The sequence below is a fragment of the Strix uralensis genome, chromosome 7 (assembly GCF_047716275.1).
Source record: "Strix uralensis isolate ZFMK-TIS-50842 chromosome 7, bStrUra1, whole genome shotgun sequence".
Lineage (NCBI taxonomy): Eukaryota > Metazoa > Chordata > Aves > Strigiformes > Strigidae > Strix > Strix uralensis.
The window spans coordinates 20,512,542-20,529,605 of record NC_133978.1 but is presented as its reverse complement, the minus strand read 5'-3'; the positions used below and the strand labels follow the sequence as shown (position 1 = coordinate 20,529,605).

Sequence of the window (17,064 nt, the reverse complement as noted above, 5' to 3'; positions counted from 1 at the left end):
CTGCACCTGCAGTGCACCCACAGCTGCTACCCTTGCAGGACACTGCTCTGGCAGGGAATAGCTGGCAGGACCCCAAAGACCACTCCCCGTGACTGGTACATCTGTACCAAGTGTTCCCTCTAAAGGTTTTAAAATCTAAGACACCTACAGATTTTGGTACCTTCCTACCATGACTTCATCTTTGATGCTTCAGGAAGGTGTTGGGGCAGGGGGACAGCTAGCTGACGTCTCATGGGCTCTTCCAGCCCTAGCTTCTTCATTTTGTCTTACATACCCAGTATTCCTATTGGATCTGTGGGTGACTTCTCTGAGTTTCATGGGAGTGTGGTGTGTCTCTGTCCTCAGCATGCTTCCCACAGACCTGGGGAGCTCCCAGCCTCCTAGAATCCACCCCACCTCTGTGTGCCTTTGGCTGTCCTCATGGTCTGGTCGATCCCACTCTTGGCCCCCACCTTTTCTATTTCAGCAACGAGTTCAGCAGGATGGTGGCAGGAGAATATCTGAAGTTCTTCGTGTTCACGGGGATGAGCCTGGACCAGGCTCTCAGGTCAGAGCTGAGTGTGTGTACATGTGTGCATGTGTGGTGGCCACCTGAGTGGGATCCCAGCAGACGGTGCCATCTGCAGCTCTGCACCCACACAGAGATCTGCAGGAGCAGGCAGACTTTATGTCTCCCACCTGGAGATCTCCTTACCTCTTAAATAAGAGACAGTGATTCCCAAAGTGGTGTCTCAGCCACACAACCAAGAAAGAGCACTCCTGGTCTTAACTCAATGGTCAGTGCAGTTTGGTGATCGGTGACTGTCAGGTTCACCTGGGACTGGCTGTCCAGGCCTTGAGCGCAGACGCTCTTGGTGTTACCCCCACCTCCTTTCCCGGTGTAGTTCCTGGGGCTGGCTGTAGGTCTCTGCGATGTGCCAGCAGGGTACAGTGCTATGGGTTTGGAGGGGAGCCCTGCAGCAGGTTGGGAGGGATGCACGATGGCAGGGCTTCATCTGGCACACAGGGGGGGTCTCCAAACCAGAAAGCACAGCTCCACTTCTGCACAGGGTGGGTTGGAGAAGCTGCTGGTGGGCTTCATGTGTGACCAACACTGCTGCTGCTTCTTCAGGTCCTTTCTAAAGGAGCTGGCCTTGATGGGAGAGACTCAAGAACGAGAGCGAGTGCTGGCTCATTTTTCCCAGCGCTATTACGAGTGTAATCCCAACGCCATCTCTTCGGAGGGTAAGAAACTGTGCATGTCTGTGTGTGTGTGTGTTTCAAGCGAGCCCATGCATTTGTCAACTCGGTGAAGGTGCTCAAACTGAAATCAGAGAGCAAGGCTGAGAGCCTGTACTGACGCCATCCCCATTTATGGAGATGTCATTTCCCTCAAATGACAGATGCTTTAGATTTTTTTACAAAAAAAACCCTGCTCCAGTTGGATCATGCATAATTAGGGCTCAACCCATCCTTAATTGTGACTTTGAGCAGATTAGCACAAGAGGCAAGAGAAGGCCCTCCTCACCAAATAGACCCCAGCCCTCAGACCCTCGGTTCAGGGAATAGCCAGGTGAGAAAAGTCGGGTACCCGGCACTCCAGGCAGCACAGACACCCACTTTGTACCGTTTCACGTCTTTGTGCCTCTCCTGTGTGCATTGTGCTGGGTCTGCTCTGGGCTGGCTCTGGGGCAGGTGAGATTTGGGCTGCCTGGCTGGCAGAGGGCTGTGCTGGTCCCACCTTGCTGTGCTAGGAGCTCTGCAGGATTAGCTGCAGCATTGCTGCTTGGCTGAAGGGGCTGCAGGCTTGAAAGGGAGTTTGTATGCTCAGGTTTGGGACCACCTTTAATTCAGTGGCCTCCTACCTACTCACCCGCGTGCTGGCAGCACTGCACTGACTGCTGTGTGCCCCGTGTGCCCGGTGGGAGGAGTGGGCTCAGGGCTGTTTGGGGGCTCGGAGCCCTTTTGCCCTGCCTGAGATGCCAAGGGGCTGGAGCAACAGCTGCAGGGCTGAGCTGGAGACGCTAATTCCTGTCCTGTGCTTGTGCTGCAGATGGAGCCCACACCCTCACCTGTGCCCTGATGTTGCTAAACACAGATCTGCATGGACACGTAAGTTCTCACTGCCATCAGCCCTGTCTGTGCCTGCACTCTCTGACCCCACCACCCTAAACTGTAGGTGCTGGGGTAAGAGCAAGGACTTGCAAGGACAGAGCCATGTGAGCAGGAGGCACAAGACCCCGGGCCTGCAAGGACTGGTCACCCCTAATGTGTCTGGGGTGGAGATAGGAGAAAGGCTGAATGAGAGGAGGAGCTGGTGAAGGAGAGAGTGGGGCTTTGGAGGAGACGTACTGAGCTGGAAGATGTGGAGGTGGGATGAGGACAGAAGAGAAAAGTGGACAGGGAGAGAAGATGGGAGTGAGACTCCAAAACCAGCTGCCATTGGGAGAGGGTAGCTCCCAACTTGGAAAAAAGGAGGCTATTTAAAACTCCCAGAGTCTAGGCAAAGCTGACAGCTTCCCCACACCTGCAAGCAGCGTCCCTGGTTTGTCCCTCACCCCGCTGCAGAGATGGAGGGTCTGTTCCTGGGCTGTGGGACCTGCTCCAGCCAGCACCAGTCTCTGGCCTGAAAATAACCCCCACATTTCTCTCCCTCGGTTCTCTCAGAACATTGGGAAGAGAATGTCCTGCTCCGACTTCATTGGCAACTTGGAGGGACTCAATGGAGGCACTGATTTCCCCAAGGAGCTGCTCAAGGTAAATTTGATCGGTCTCCCTGGCCAGCCAAGTGGCAGGAGCAAAAGTGAGAGCTTTGGGCAGGATCACATGGATGGCTACATGGGATGCAATGAATGTGTCCATCCTCATGCAAGAATGGTGGTGGTCCCTTGGCCCACAGTTTTCCTCCTACCTTGCTGAGGGAGACATGGGGTGCTCTGTTGCCCCACGAGGATGCTGGAGCTCCAGCTGGGGTCCTGATTCCCTCGCTGCTCTTGCTGTACCTGCATCGCAGGCCAAGGGCCACCTGTGGGGGCAGCTTACTAGGGTTGGTTTGCCCAGCTGCAGCCAGAGGCTTCGTGATATCGACCCTGTGGTACTCGGCCCTTCCTGGCTCCCTGGAGCACTGGATCCCAAAGCTGTGGCCAGGCTCTGCAACTGGAACCATCTCCAGTGGTAGAGGAAACATTTCTAGTGACATGGGCAAGGCGTGGTGATGGGGAGGATGGGCTGGTTGTTAAGCCCCGGAGCTGGGAACTCACCACACTAGTGTGACTGGGGGACTCCTTCCTTCTCCTTGCCTGACCCAGTTCCCAGCAGGGCTTGGCCAGGGAGGGCAGTGTTTGGTGAGCACCTCTGGCCTTGAACTGCTGTGCTTCTCTGGCATCGCCTGTTCTTGGGAGGGTTTTGTGAGCTGCTGTCCCCACATCTCTGGCGTTGGGAATAGGCTTAGATCCCATGGAATCTGTGGGCAGAAACCATTGCTGTCGGTGAAGTGCTACAGTTGGCAAATACTTGTGACGTGGAAGATGGGTTCCCACATGGTGCCGGAGCCATGAGGGGGGGGAGCTGGTCGATGAAAAGAGGCAACGGAGTGTGAAAAGCTGAGCTTCCTTTTCAGCCTCTATGGGTCTATTCCTGGCTGTGTCGCTCACCCCATCATTAAGGGGTTACCAGCAGCTCTCAATAGGGCTGTCCTCCCTCTCAGCCCACGCTTCACCAGTAAAAAGAGTTACTCAGGAAAAATTCTCCTCTAATTTTAAACCCAGCTCCTGAAGAGGCTTTAAACATCCAAAATGGAATATAAACATCCAAAATCAGGACCCTGAACCCCAGACCTCCAGTGCTGCTGTGCCCTGGAGCATCCAAGCTCTGCAGGCTCCTCGCGTGCCCCCTTTGCAGCCCTCAGCACTTCACGGTTGAGTACGTGCACTTCAGGACCTGTCCCATCCCTATTAAATGTCACCCCCCAAAAGTACCAGCAGTTTAAACATGTGAGATCAAGTTATCCCATCAGACCCCAGCCAGCAGGAAATAGGGCAGCAAGGAAGCACCACGAAGCTATAGGCTTTCTCTCATGGGTAGGGGTCAAGACCTTTGCTGGGTGTAAGGGCGCGGTGGGAGGCTGCAGCACTGCAGCACAGCCCTGCACAGCTCTGCCCGCAGCCCAGCAGTGGGGAGGCTGCTCTGCTAAAAATGGCCTGTTCCCTCTGCAGCTGCGGTGCTTCCCACCGCCGCTTTTCAGCCGCCTCTGTACGGGAGCCGTGCTGGGGAGGGGGAGCAAAAGGCAGCGTGAAGAACGGTGCGCAGGGCAGGCTGCAGCTCCTCGGCTGGAGCACTGCTCCGCTTTGGGGAGCCTCTGCCCGTGCAAGGGGGAGCGGTGTCCCGGGGCGGGTGAGATGGGAAAAGTGCTGTCAGCCTGTGCTGGGGAGGGGGTCAGCAAGGAACGGCACCTGAAGGGGCTGTGCCTCCGCTGGGCAGCTTTTGCCAGGCTCATCCGGAGAAGACACCCTCTCCATTCTGCCCCCTGCTTTTGGCAGCTTGGTGCTTTGGTTCCTGCACAGGCTCAGGGGGCAGAGAAATGGGGAAAGGCTTTCCCACTGCCCTGCCTGTGACAGCCTGTGCTTGCCCCTTTACCCTGCATAGGATGCTGCCTCCTCGGCAGACCTGGCTGGCGGGCAGTGCCTGGGGACTGAGGCTCCTGTGCAAGTGTGCTGCACAGCTGGCTGGCTAATTTTAGCACTCCAGGAGCACACGCATTTCCTAAGGGCAGCAGGGGAGGGGAAGGGCTGGCAAGCTTCACAGGAGCTTCCCAAAGCGCAGGGCTGGGTCTGGGGCAGCTCCAGCAGTGCAGAAGAAGGGTCCTGGGGGCTCTTCCAAGCCTTCCTGGGGAGATAGTGCAGGCTGCTACCCCACGGGCTTCAGAGCTGGAGCGATGGATGTGGCCTTCACCCACAGCGCTCGCCACCAGGGAATGGGGACAACAGGGCAGGACCTACATGGCTGCAGGGGACATAAGGTCACCATTCCCTGTGACTGGGGACAGCATCAGGAATAGACCTGTGGGGAGCCTGAGCACTCTCCTTGTCTCTGGCTGCAGGGAGTCCCAAGACAAACGCAGCATAATGCCTGAGAGCGGGTGGCAGCTTGAGTCAGACGAGAACTTTATCTGCTACTAGATAATACATGTAAACAATCCCAGTTTTATGTAGAAGAAATGAAAACACTTGAAAGCGTGTGCTTTCACAGCTGAGCACCACGTCCCCCTCACTGGCAGTGCCCTGCATGGCACTGCTGCTGGAGCTAAAGCAGCGATGCCTTACCAGCACTGCTGCTGGAAAACCTTTCCTCTGGCTCTGAAAGCTTCCCTGGAGAATCGTACTCTGCAGACAGGGCTGTCCAGCTCCTCCAACTCAGGTGTCCTCCCCACGGGCACAGGGAGCCATGCCGGGGATGTAAGAACCCATATAATGCTGTGACTGAGGATGCCCACGTCTGCAGTCTTGGACCCATACTCCTGTGGCCAAATGAAGGCAGGTGCCTGTGCAGCAAGGAAGGAGGCAAAGCAGGATGTCCTGGAGCTGGTGGTATTTTGGTTAGCTCTTGAGATGTTGCTCTTCTATTGTCAGTGTGATTTTAGCCCAGGCCCCCTGGGATTTCACTCACTGTTGCTGGTTGTCTGTTATATTTCAGATGTGGATTTGACCTTTACATGATTGATCACTTTGCGGAGCCTTAGTTCTTCTCCATCTTCCTTACTCTTTTAGCTTAACCTTGTGCATTGCTGGCTGGCAGCAACACAGTATGGCCAAATCAGACCCCATTTCTCCCCTGTGCTGCTTAGCGATTGCAGGAGTGAGCGAAATCTGTGCTGCCTTCCAGCCTAGGAGCCCAGAGCACTTCAGAGATGTTAATGAATTAAGCCTGACAATGCAGTTGGGTCCCCGGGGGAGGAAGGTAGGATGGGCCCCCACCTTCCAGCTTGGAGGCACAACGGCAGGGCTCAGACGCTCAGAGTGCTGGGTAAGTGATTAGCAATGTGGGAAGAAAGCCCTGGCTCCCACCTCTGAGCTATAATCACAGAAACGCTTGCTCAGTCTAATCCCCCGGGCTATTATTTTTTTTGCCTGTTTCCCCAGGGAGTGATACGCTGCCCCGCCCCTGTCTCCCGTGGCTCCCCCCAGCCTCAGGGGCAGCCCAGCACATCTGATGTGCCAGGCACCCATGGCCCCTCCCTCACAAGTTTCGCCCAGCAATCACTATACCAAGCAGTTAGGACAGAGTGGAAAATTTCCCCTTCTCCACTGGCCGCATCTCCTACTCAGTCAAGCCTAACTAAATTACGCATCAATCCTCAGGCCTTCTGCAAGGATGCCCAGCTCTTTGCTTCTTCATGGGAACAGCTGCCTGGAGCATCTATGTTCCGCCCTTGACCACCTGCGCGGCTCCAGCTACCAGTTTTTCTGGCCAGACCTCGAAGGGAGGGTTAAGTGTGGGGTGGGCACTGAAGATGAAAGGTCTGAGCGCACATCTCCACCGGGCCCATCTCTTCCCCGTCCGGTCTCCCTGGTGTGGGCTGGGCTGCAGCAGCAGCTCTGAAGCCTGCCCAGCTGGCACAGAGTGGGAGGTGCCGCCCGGCCGCTGGAGCCCAGGAGATGTCACCACCGCTGCCCCCAGCCCCATGAGCCCAGGGGGGTCCAGCCGCCCGCTCCCGCTCTCCCTGCTGGGGGGAGGGCGGCAGGGACGGCCAGCGGGTGCCCCCGGGGCACCTCCGGCAACTCCTGCGGCCACCGCGCCAGGGATGGTGTCGCCCCAGGCGGGATGCTCGCCGCTGTCTCCGCGGGCCGGGCCCGGCTCGGCTGGGCCCGGCTCGGCTGGGCTCGGCCCGGCCGGGCGCCGCGGGTCGCCATTGGCTGCGGCGGGCGGGGCGGGGCGGGGCCCCGCCTCTGTCGGGCAGCAGCCGCCGAGCCCTGCCCGGCCCGGCCCGGCTTCAACAGGCGGCGGCGGCGCGGGCCGCGGCAGGCAGGGCAGGCAGGGCCGGGCAGGGCCGCCGGGCACCCCGCCGCCCCCCCCCCCCCCCCCCCCCCCACCCCCCGCCGCCGCCGGCAGGATGATCGGCGTTAACAGCATCAACAGCAGCGCGGGGCGCATGCGGTCCCGCTCCATGTGCTCGGTGCGCTACGGGCGCAACTACCGCGGCGTGGAGACCTTCTGCTACGGCTGGCCCCAGCGCTCCCGCACCCTCAAGCCGGTGCTCTACACCGACCTGGTGGTCAGCCGCCTCCAGAACCGTCGCAAGAAGAAGCCGGTAAGCGGGGGAGCGGGGGGCGCCGCGGGGGGATGCGCAGCGCCCCGCGCCCCGGCGGGGACACGGGCGGGCGGACGGGCGAGCGGACGGACAGACACGCCCGGACAGTCACCCGGCCCGCCCGCTGCGAGAGCCTCAGCCCTGGCGTGGATGTAGCGAGCAGCCGACCCTATTTCCCTCCCCTGCCTGCTTTCTGCGGAGTCGGGTCCCCATCAGCCCCCCTCCGCCCCGGGGTCCCTCTCTCCGACCCTGCCATCCTCCCCCCCATCCCACCCCGAGCGCGGGGGTAGCGGGAGCACGGCAAGACCTGGGTGACATTGCGCCGCTTACGATGGCTTGACAGCAACGCTTGCACGAAAACATCACTGCCAGAAGAATCCAGGACAGAGCCGTACCGCTGGGACCAGCCCTCCAGCTTAGCATAAGTGACAAGCTCTGCGGGCTCCCCGCCAAGGGCTGCGCTAAGCCGTGACAGCCCGGCCAGGGCAGGCGGGCACCCGGCTGGGGTGGCGGGGAGAGCCGCAAGGCAGCGCGGAGGGGCAGCGCCGCAGCCCCGGCTCCCAGCCGAGCGGAACTGGAGAGGAAGGAGTGGCTGCCTGGACGAGAAAGGGCTTTTTACTGCCAAGAGCTTGCTCGCTGTGAGCCAGCATCCGTTTTGGAGGTGTTACGCTGGTGTGCATGGCTCCTAGGTGGGGAGAAGCGAACAGGCTGTCTCTGGGTGCGTCCTACCTCGGTTGGGTGCCTGCCCCCGGCGAGGCAGCGAGAGAAGAGTCCTCACTGGCCCCCGCGTTGCAGGCAGGCTGGGGCAAACCAGGCAGGGGTACCCCAGAGCCGCCTGGGCTGCCCCGTGGTCAAAACCAGCCCGGTGGGGACAGTGGGGCCGTGCCAGGCGGCGATGCTGTCATAGCGCAGTACGGTCTGGGGGCAGCATTAAGTTGTGACGCACTCGGATGGAAACATACAGTTGGGAGGGAGACGCTCGGTCGCCGCTTCCCGCGCTGTGGGGCTGCGCTGGGAGGGATAGAGGGGTCTGCCGTCCTGGGGGTGGTAGTCGGCTGGGCAAGAAATGTTTTAAAAGAGGTTGGTGCAGCTTATGATGCTGCTGAGTCAAAAGTGTGAGGCAGGGATGGGTAGCTGTCCTCCACTGCCTGCTATTGCTGCCTGCAGCAGGGTGGAAGGTGACGCACAGGACACTGTCCCTGTGGCAGCCCGTCCTAGAGGGAAAAAAGTCTGTCCCCACATCACTCTGCTCTGTTTGCTCACAGGAACCCCTCTGCAGTGAAGGGGAGGGGGGAACACGGGGTGTGCGCAGCAGGGTTGGTGTGTGCCAGGTGATGAGTTATTCTTGAGCATGGGTTGTGCATGCTGGGCAGGCAGCGGAGGTGTGGGGAAGCTGCCAAGGTGAATTAGGGACCTGACATGGGTACGGTTCCATCTGACATACAGCCCTAATCTGACCGTGCTGTTTGTACAGCTGGCGGTCTGGGTGCCTGAGGACCTGACAGAGCTTTGTGTCTGGGTGTAGAAAAAGATGTTTTGCTAAGGATACTTTGTCTGCTTTGAGGTGCACTGGTGGAGCAGTGTAGGGGAAAGTTGGGGAAAGCCATTCAACTGAGCTCTCATATTGAAATGCTACCAGGCACGGAGAGAGAGGGAATGACTGCAGGGTGGGCGCTTGGTGGCTGTGAAGTCTGTCTTGCAGTATGTCACACAGCCGTGGCTGGTCACAGGGCCAGCAGGAGAAAGGGGAGCCTTGACCTGCCCAGGGCATCTTGCAGCACTGAGAGCTGAGCACTGTTGCTTAGCACAGTAACCAGCAGACTGGAAAGGGGATGTGTCCCTAAGAGTTATGATCCGTAAAAGAGGCGCCCCAGGAAGGGTTAAAACCCTGTGCTGGATGCCTAAATTCCTGCCTTAACCCTCCTGTTACTTGAGGGCTGGGCTACAGCCTTCGGTATAGTCCCATCTGTGCCAAAGCTGTGTCCAGGCCAGCTTGCTGCCCAGTTCCCCAAACCAGCACTGGATCTCCCCTCTGGTTTGCTTTGAGCTGAGGAGCTGAAAGGGGGATGTCTTCTCCCTGCCCTGTTTGCGTAGAGCTGTCCTCAGCGGTGCTGGTGCTAAGGCTGGGTTGGAGCATTAGAGCCACCTGCCTCTTTCCCAGTGCAGCCCCCATTTGCTAGAGCAGGACTCAGGGACGTCCTCTCAGCCTGCTTTCGGGAGGGAGGGCACAGAGAAAGATGTTGTTGATTCAGTTAGAAATCCCACTGGGACAGTATATTCCTAGGTCTCTTTGGTGTTGCGCATGTCTAGGGCAGAGCTGGCTGGCTGGCCCAGCATGCTGCAGCAGTGAGCTCATAACCCAGGGATGACAAAAAACCCCAACCATGCCTGGGGTTGCCTGCAGTGGCATGGGGCCAGCACTCTGCTTTCTCTTGGGCAGTGCTTGTGAGTTCAGAGGTGCCAAGAGGTGCCATCCTTTCGGCCCAGGGAGAATGAATCCACAGAGCAAAGACAGCCTGGAGAGAGGGACCTGCTGAGAAATGAAACTGGTGTCTCTGATCTCTGCTGATGTGGTTGTGAGTTAGGCTTCAGGAGCCCTGCACCGCCTGTGCTTCCCTGGCAGAAATGGTCCATGCATCAAAAAGCCCAGAGTTTAGTGGACTGATGGGCAGTGGTACTGCCACGGGACCAAGAAAAGTGGGATGGGCTTTGGGGCTGGAGTGCGTCTTCTCTAGCTAGGACTTGGGCTGAGTCCATCGGCTTTGTTCCTGAGATCAGTGTTGGCTGGGGGTGGCATTTAGCCAAGCAGAGTCTTGGCAGGATATAAGTGTAGACATAAAGTTTTGCATTGCCCTCTCAATCCCCCCAGTCCCCCCGTTTGCCTCAGACTGTCCCCCCCACAGGAGTGCTGAGCAGCCCCTGCTCCCTGTCTCTGAGGTGGGGCTACTTAGCAGCTCCTGCCTGCAACAGGCTTGTGGGATGCTGTTGGGGCTTGTAGCAGCGTGGCTGGAGCCTTTTGAAGCCATACTTTGAAGTGTTCGCTGACAGTCCCAGAGCCTAGGTTTTCGTAGCGCAGTGCTCTGCCAGGCTGTTCTCTGGCAACGTGCCATCCAGAATTACTCCTCAAGCATCTTCTGACATAAGCTCATTCACTCGGCATTTAGAATCAATCCTCCTGCAAGCCCTGTGTGGGGCTGGGGGCCTGGGGGCTGCAGTCCCCTCTGGTGCAGTGCTTTGCCCTGCCCTCCAAAATCCCTGCTCAGCTGACTCACGTCTGCCTTCCCTGGGGACAGGGAGCTGACCCCTCTGTATCACCACTGAGCTGGGTGAAAGCCAAGCCACACGTCCCGTTCTGCCCGCTCTTTCTGAGGAGCTTTTCTGCAGTTTCAGTCCCCACTTCTCTGTGCCGGTTTTTCAATCTCCTCTTTTTGTCTGTTCGTTCTCAGCATCTTTCAACTGCATCCTCAGCAGTGAGTAAGATCCCTTCCCTTCTGTTTCCCGTGGCGACTCGTTATCATCTACATTACTGTGACACACCTGCTTCTCCCCCTGCTCTGCTCCCAGGTTATGTTCTGCAGGACTTTGAATTGGTTTTTTGCCTCCCAGGCTCCTCTCTAGGTCTCTTTGCAACCCGTACTCCTCTGGCCGCCTTGCTGTCAGCCTGCTGGCAGGTACTCGCTGCTCACACCTCAGCAACCGGCCCCTCCGGTGCTGGGGCTGCATGAATGGGGCTGGGGTCTAATCTCCTCTCAGGGGCTGAGGTCCTACCCCCTCCATGAGCCTCCTGTCTTCCCAGGAGACAACTGAACCCTGCTTTCTGATTGCTAGATTGGAGTGATCCCTTTTCTCCTCTGAGAAACAAGCTGGTGCTATACCAGCATTTCCCCAATGGGGAAGTGCGGGAGGAGCTGGTTCCCTGCTCCATCCTGGCCACTGTGTCTCTCGGGGGAGTGATGGATGTCCCTTCCCCAGACACCACTGGGGCCTGTCTGCCGGCTGGCTTTCCCAGGTCCCTGCACGCCTCCAGTTGTACTTTCTCAGCCACCAGCAAGCTCTCTCAGCAGCAGTCTCCGGCCCAGTGATGGATGTTGACAGCTGGCTGAACAGCCTGTTACGAGACTTGATTATTTTCCTCCAAGGATGATGCCTTCCAGATCTTGCTCTGAAGTTCTCCGCGAGCACTGTGTTGAAATTGTCTCCAGAGCCTCCCCAGCTGCCGAGCTGTGCTAAGCACTTCTGGCTTGCACCCAGCTTGGACTGGACAAATGCTTGGGAGCAAGGCCCTGGAGCATCCCACTACAGGCAGACTTAGCTTGTTCCTGTGCTGAGATGCAGGTGGTGGATCCTGCCTTGCTCAACTCGGTGGTGTTCGGGTCCCCAGGGAGGGCAGGGCGCTTGGGGGGGTGCTGGGGAGTGGGTAGGGACAGGCCACAGCCACCCCAAGCAGCAGCAGCCCAGCAGTAGGCAAACACCCATCCTGCTTCGACCAGCCACGAGGTCCTCTGAGGGCCTCATGAATGACAGTGTATTGGTGTTTCTGCAAGTGCAGGGCCAGCACTGTGCTGGTCTCTCCCGAAGCCTGAGTGTGCTCCCACGGGAGTATCACATTGCTGCAGAGTGCAGGGTGCTGCTGTGAGCCAGCCCAGGACGGGGCCGATGGCAGGAAGGCTGCTGTCTGTGGTGTGCTGTTGCTGGAGGCCCCGTAGCAGGCTGAGGTCCCACTGAGCAGGGTGAAGTCCAGCCCGAAGGCTTGCAATCCTGGGGTGCAGGCCTCCTGAAGGTTGTCCGTTTGGCCAGCCTGGGACACTTTGCAGTGGGGAGAGGCAGCTCTCCCAAGGACTTGGAAATGTTTGATACACCTCGCCATTGCAGGCAGGTAAAGGGGGAAAGGAGGAGAGGGGAGACAGCCAGTACCAGCCCCAGCACTGTGTGTATGCACCCGGGGTGTGCATGGGGTTGCAGGTCCTGTGGTGCCCAGGAGAAGGTATCCATAGCCCTGAAACAAGGTCAGCTGTTTGGCCCAGCCAGGACGGGACTGGACCAGCATAAACTCACCTGGTGTTGCCTTAACCTCCAGTGCCCCTGAGCCAGCCTGGCATGCCCCCGCTGTCCCCCGCAGCAGCCCCCCTGACGTGACACCAGTCTCCTGCTGACCCCTGACTCTTCTATCTGCAGGCACTGTATGGCTCCATCAAGAATGAGAAGCTGCAGTGGGCCATGTGAGTATCCCTCCCTGCAGATGCTGCTGCCCGGCACTGGGCAGGCAGCAGGGCCACCCTGCTGGTGCAGGGGGCTCTTGCCCCTGCTCCCCTCCCCACCGGAGCATCACCCTGCCCCAGACACCACATCAGCCATGATGCTGCAGGGCAGGTTCTCCTGCAAGATGTGGGAGGGAAAGGGAGCTTGGGATGGGCTGATATGGAATGGGGGTGGAGGCAACGTTCCCCCAGCGGCCCTCAGCACCTCCATGGGGACCCCTTCCCTGGCATGCTGGGGGAAAGCTGCCTGAGGCCAGACCTCTGTGGCTTTGGTGTTTCTTTGTGCCTTGGTGGCCGTGCCTGGGGTGGGAACGGGCAGGCGGGGCAGGGGGGGGGGGGGGGGGGGGGGGGCGTGGCTGTGCCAGGGCCCCGCAGGGTGCCTGCACCCTCGCCCACAGCTGCCATCTCCAGCAGCAGGAGTGGCAGCGCCTGTGCTGCGGGGATTAATCAGCTTGGCGGTACCGCCAGCGCTGAGCCAATGCGCTCGGGCTGCTGCCATGGAGACGCCAGCAGATGCTGAGGAGTTTAATTAGCAGCGAGCAGGTCTGAGGGAGGGGGGAGGCAGCCACTCTGGGCTCCCACATCTTCCTGCCGGGCGAGGGGAGCTGCACCGATGCAGTCTGCCTGCAGCATGAGGGGCCATGACCTGGAGGGAGAGTGCGAGCAGAGACTTGCCACCTCCTGCTGCCAGGGATGCCTACATCCTGCCCACACGTGCTCCTGCCCCAGGCTGATGCTGCCTGAAGCTTCCCCACCGCAGGCTCCCCATGCCCCTTTGCTGGTGGCTCAGCCCCATAGTCCGGCTCCTGACCTGGAGGCGTGGGGACCACAGCCTGGGTCTCTCTTTGGTGGGGTTTCACTTCTAGACCCGCTCTCCTGCCAGCTCAACCTGTGAGCCTGTGCACCACGTGCCGGAGGGGGCGCAGTAGTGCCAAACTCCAGGGTGCTGCTCCTCTGTGGCCCCTGGCATCAGTCCCAGCCCTGTCCAAAAAGGTTTCTCACTCCCTGGGGCAGGCAGGGGCCCCATCCTGAACCAGCAGCAGACACCCCCATGCCCTGTCTTTTGAGGGGCCAGGCAGCACCACAGCTGCCTAGAGGGACAGGGGCACAGAGGCATGGCTGGGTTTGGGATGCTTGCCCATGGTGATGGGAGACTGCTCAGCCTGGTCTGCTGCTCCTGGCCTCCCTTTCAGAAGCCAGGCCTAAAAGTGGCACCAGCAAGTGGAAGGCTTGGTATTTGCTGTCCCCCGCAAGGTAACAAACCCTTTTCCCACCCAAATCTGTGCCTGGCAGAGATGAGGAGGAGCTGAGAAAGTCCCTCTCGGAGCTGGCAGACCCCAACCCGAAGTCCATCAAGCGCATCAGCAGCTGCAGTAACCCCTTTCTGGACTTCTCTCAAGACTCCAGCATTGCCACCTACAAGCATGGACTGTTAGTGCGCAAGATCCACGCTGATCCTGACTGCAAGAAAAGTAGGTGTCTAGGGAGTCCATGGAAGGGGCTTGGGATGAGAGGGCACCAGTGAGCTCCAGAAACCCAGCAGGGAGCAGGGCAGGAGTCGCTACGTGACGTCTGACTGTAGCATCATGCCAGCCTCCAGCATCAGCTCCCTGTGCCCTGGCTGTGCTGGCTGTGCCAGGCATAATTCAGCCCCCAGGCTGGGGAGCCTGAAAGATGCTCCCTGCCCATCCACCCCCACCATCAGGGCTGGGCAGAGGCTGAGATGGCAGTGGGCAGCGCAGCCCCTGCTCACGGCGCTGGGAAGGGGGCAGGCAGGGAGGTGGGGTGGTCTCCCCGGGGGATGCACCCTTGCCACAGGTTGGCAGGGACAAAGGAAGGAACAAGCCGCACAGTGGGCTGCCGCTGGTTGGGCACTGCCAGGCACGTTCACCATTTCCACCATAAAATCCCCTCTAAGCCCTGGCCATCTAATGCTGCCTTGATCTGATTAGATACAGCCGCCCTCCAAAGCCAGCATTACCTGGCAGGCAGCACTGCCTCGTCCCTGTCCCCGTGCGGGGAGGCAGCAGTGAAGCCGAGCGCGAGCGGCGAGGCGGGCGGTGAGGCAGAGAGCACAGCGGCGCTGGCCCCGGGAGGCAGCAGGCGGCCCCCCTGCCAGCAGCACCATCTGCCAGCCATGCGGCCGGCACGGGCTCAGGTGCACGGGGACAGTCCTGGCGTGCCTCCCGTCCCCGGGGTGGGGTGACGTGCGTTGTGGCAGGGCTGGCTGGAGGAGGATGGTGGGGGGCGGGCTATGCCTTCCCCCGGCTTGGCGCTGGGGCTGATGTCTGCGCTGCTCTCTCCTCCCTGGCAGCACCCCGAGGGAAGCGCGGCTGGAAGCCCTTCCACGCCATCCTGAAGGGGATGATTCTGTACCTGCAGAAGGTAGGCAGCAGTGGGGCCGCCCGCGTCTGTGCCAGGGAGAGGAATCGTCCCCAACCCACGGGGGAGGTCACAGCAGTTCTCACAGCGGCGAGAGGAGCTCCAGTGCACGGCATTGCAAAGCCTGGCCTAAGCAGACTCAGCACCGTGTCTGCTTGAGACATTGCTTGGGGACCTGGTGGCATCCCTGTTCCCGGGGTGCTCAGGCTGAGCCTGGGCAGTGAAAGTGGCTGCCGACTGAGGGCTCTGTGTGTGGGGGCTTGGCTGGAGAGAGAGGAGGCACCGGGGTCTTTGCCCTGGCAGGGGTGGGTTGGGCTGCACATCCAGTTTCCTGCAGGCACATGTGCTGCCCAGCTGTGGGGCGGTGGGGAATGCCACCATGCTGTTGCCAAGACTGTGCACGGGGATTGTGCAGCCTCCTGCCATGGGTGTAGCATGAGCTGGAGGCAGAACCCACAACAGCCCGGTGGAGGGTGATCTCCAAGCCCCACCACTGCCAGTGCTTGCCTGCAGTTCCTGCAGCCTCATAGAGCTGACTCATGGTGGGGTGCATCCCTAAGCTGGCTCTGAAACACCCTGTGATTCGCAGGAGGAGTATAAGCCAGGGAAGGCACTGGCGGAAGAGGAGCTGAAGAACGCTATTAGCATCCACCATTCGCTTGCCACGCGGGCGTCTGACTACAGCAAGCGACCCAACGTCTTCTACCTCAGGACAGCTGACTGGAGGGTCTTCCTCTTCCAAGCACAGTGAGTCCCCCAGGATCCCTGGCTGTGCCCCACACTGGGGTCCAGGGGCTCATCTGACTGGGGCGGAGGGTGGGATGGGACTTAGGGCCACATTGCTCTCTCCTGTCCTGGCCCTTTCTGGAAGGAAGAGGACCCAGTGTCAGTTCTGTGCTTTGCTCAGCTCTTCTTCTTCCCACCCCGATGGGCTCACGATGGCCTGAGTTGCTGGGGGAAGAGCCCCAGGTGCCATGGCTGGCCAGGGCCAGGCCTGGGGGACCCAGATCTTGTCTCCAGGGCAGGTCCCTCTGCCTGTGACACAGACAGTGCTACTTAGAGCCCATTTGTGGTTTGGCTTTTCTCCCCAGGAACCCTGAACAGATGCACTCGTGGATCACACGCATCAATGTGGTGGCAGCCATGTTCTCTGCGCCCCCCTTCCCTGCAGCCATTGGCTCCCAGAAGAAGTTCAGCCGCCCACTGCTGCCCAGCTCCTGCACCAGGCTGTCCCAGGTGGGCCAGGAGCATGGAACAGAGCCCCTGCATCTCCTGGTGGCACTGTTCCCTGTGGAGGGACCTATGTGATGCCACATGCCCAGCTGTCTCCCAGTGGAGTGCAGGGCCAAGGGAGCATGGCCAGGGAGACACGGAGCAAGGGGATGCCAAGGTTGTGGGCGGACAGTGAGGACTTGTTCCTGGCAGCGGGGACAGGAGACAGGCCATGGAGTCAGACTATGGAGAACGTAGTCCCACACCACAGCTTGCAGGGTCCTGCCAGGGCCAGGACCTTGAAAGGCAACCGGACAGGGGGATTAGCTGGTGCTCGTACATGCCAGGGCAGTTATTCATAGAGCAGAAAGGATTAAAAAAACCCACCAGCCTAGTTTTAGAGGGGATTAAATTCTGCTTTAAGACTGCAGCCAGCCCCCCATGAGGCAGGAGCAGATTGCCCCCAAGGGCCTGTGCTTTTGCCTGCCATTTAAAAAAAACAAAGCCCAACCCAGGAACAGAAGCTGAGATCCTGGCTGGACCTAGGAGGGCAAAAACCTGTTCTCACCCTGGCGGGCTCACACTGCTGGGGGGGCAGAGCAGAGGGCAGAGTGGGCACTGACGTGGTGCCACCCTTCCCCAGGAGGAGCAGGTGAAGAGTCACGAGACCAAGTTCAAGACAATGTCAGCAGAGCTGCTGGAGCATCGCTCCTCGCTGCCTGAGAAGAAGGTGAAGGGCAAGGAGTACGAGGAGCTGAAGCAGAAAGAAGAGTACCTGGAGTTTGAGGTGAGCTGGGAGTCTCCCCTCTCCGTCCCCAGCCCCCCTGCCCCTGCCTGCTTGGCCATCCAGAATGATGGGACCTGCCCCATCCCCATCAGCTTAATTGCACTGTGCCACTGCCATGGCCTGGGACCACAAGCATCCAC

At 59.6% G+C, this 17,064-nt stretch overlaps 1 protein-coding gene across 3 annotated transcripts in view; it reads left to right on the top strand.

The window, feature by feature from the left end:
* Positions 1-17,064, top strand: part of PSD (pleckstrin and Sec7 domain containing) — a 49,335-nt gene that overhangs the window by 30,300 nt on the left and 1,971 nt on the right. For all 3 annotated transcript variants that reach the window (XM_074874765.1, XM_074874766.1, XM_074874764.1), the window contains 10 exons: positions 467-547; positions 1,112-1,224; positions 2,033-2,091; positions 2,647-2,736; positions 12,461-12,504; positions 13,837-14,015; positions 14,858-14,928; positions 15,515-15,672; positions 16,017-16,161; positions 16,781-16,924. In XM_074874765.1, coding sequence (XP_074730866.1) covers positions 467-547; positions 1,112-1,224; positions 2,033-2,091; positions 2,647-2,736; positions 12,461-12,504; positions 13,837-14,015; positions 14,858-14,928; positions 15,515-15,672; positions 16,017-16,161; positions 16,781-16,924 — 1,084 coding nt within the window. The remainder of the gene's footprint in view (positions 1-466; positions 548-1,111; positions 1,225-2,032; positions 2,092-2,646; positions 2,737-12,460; positions 12,505-13,836; positions 14,016-14,857; positions 14,929-15,514; positions 15,673-16,016; positions 16,162-16,780; positions 16,925-17,064) is intronic.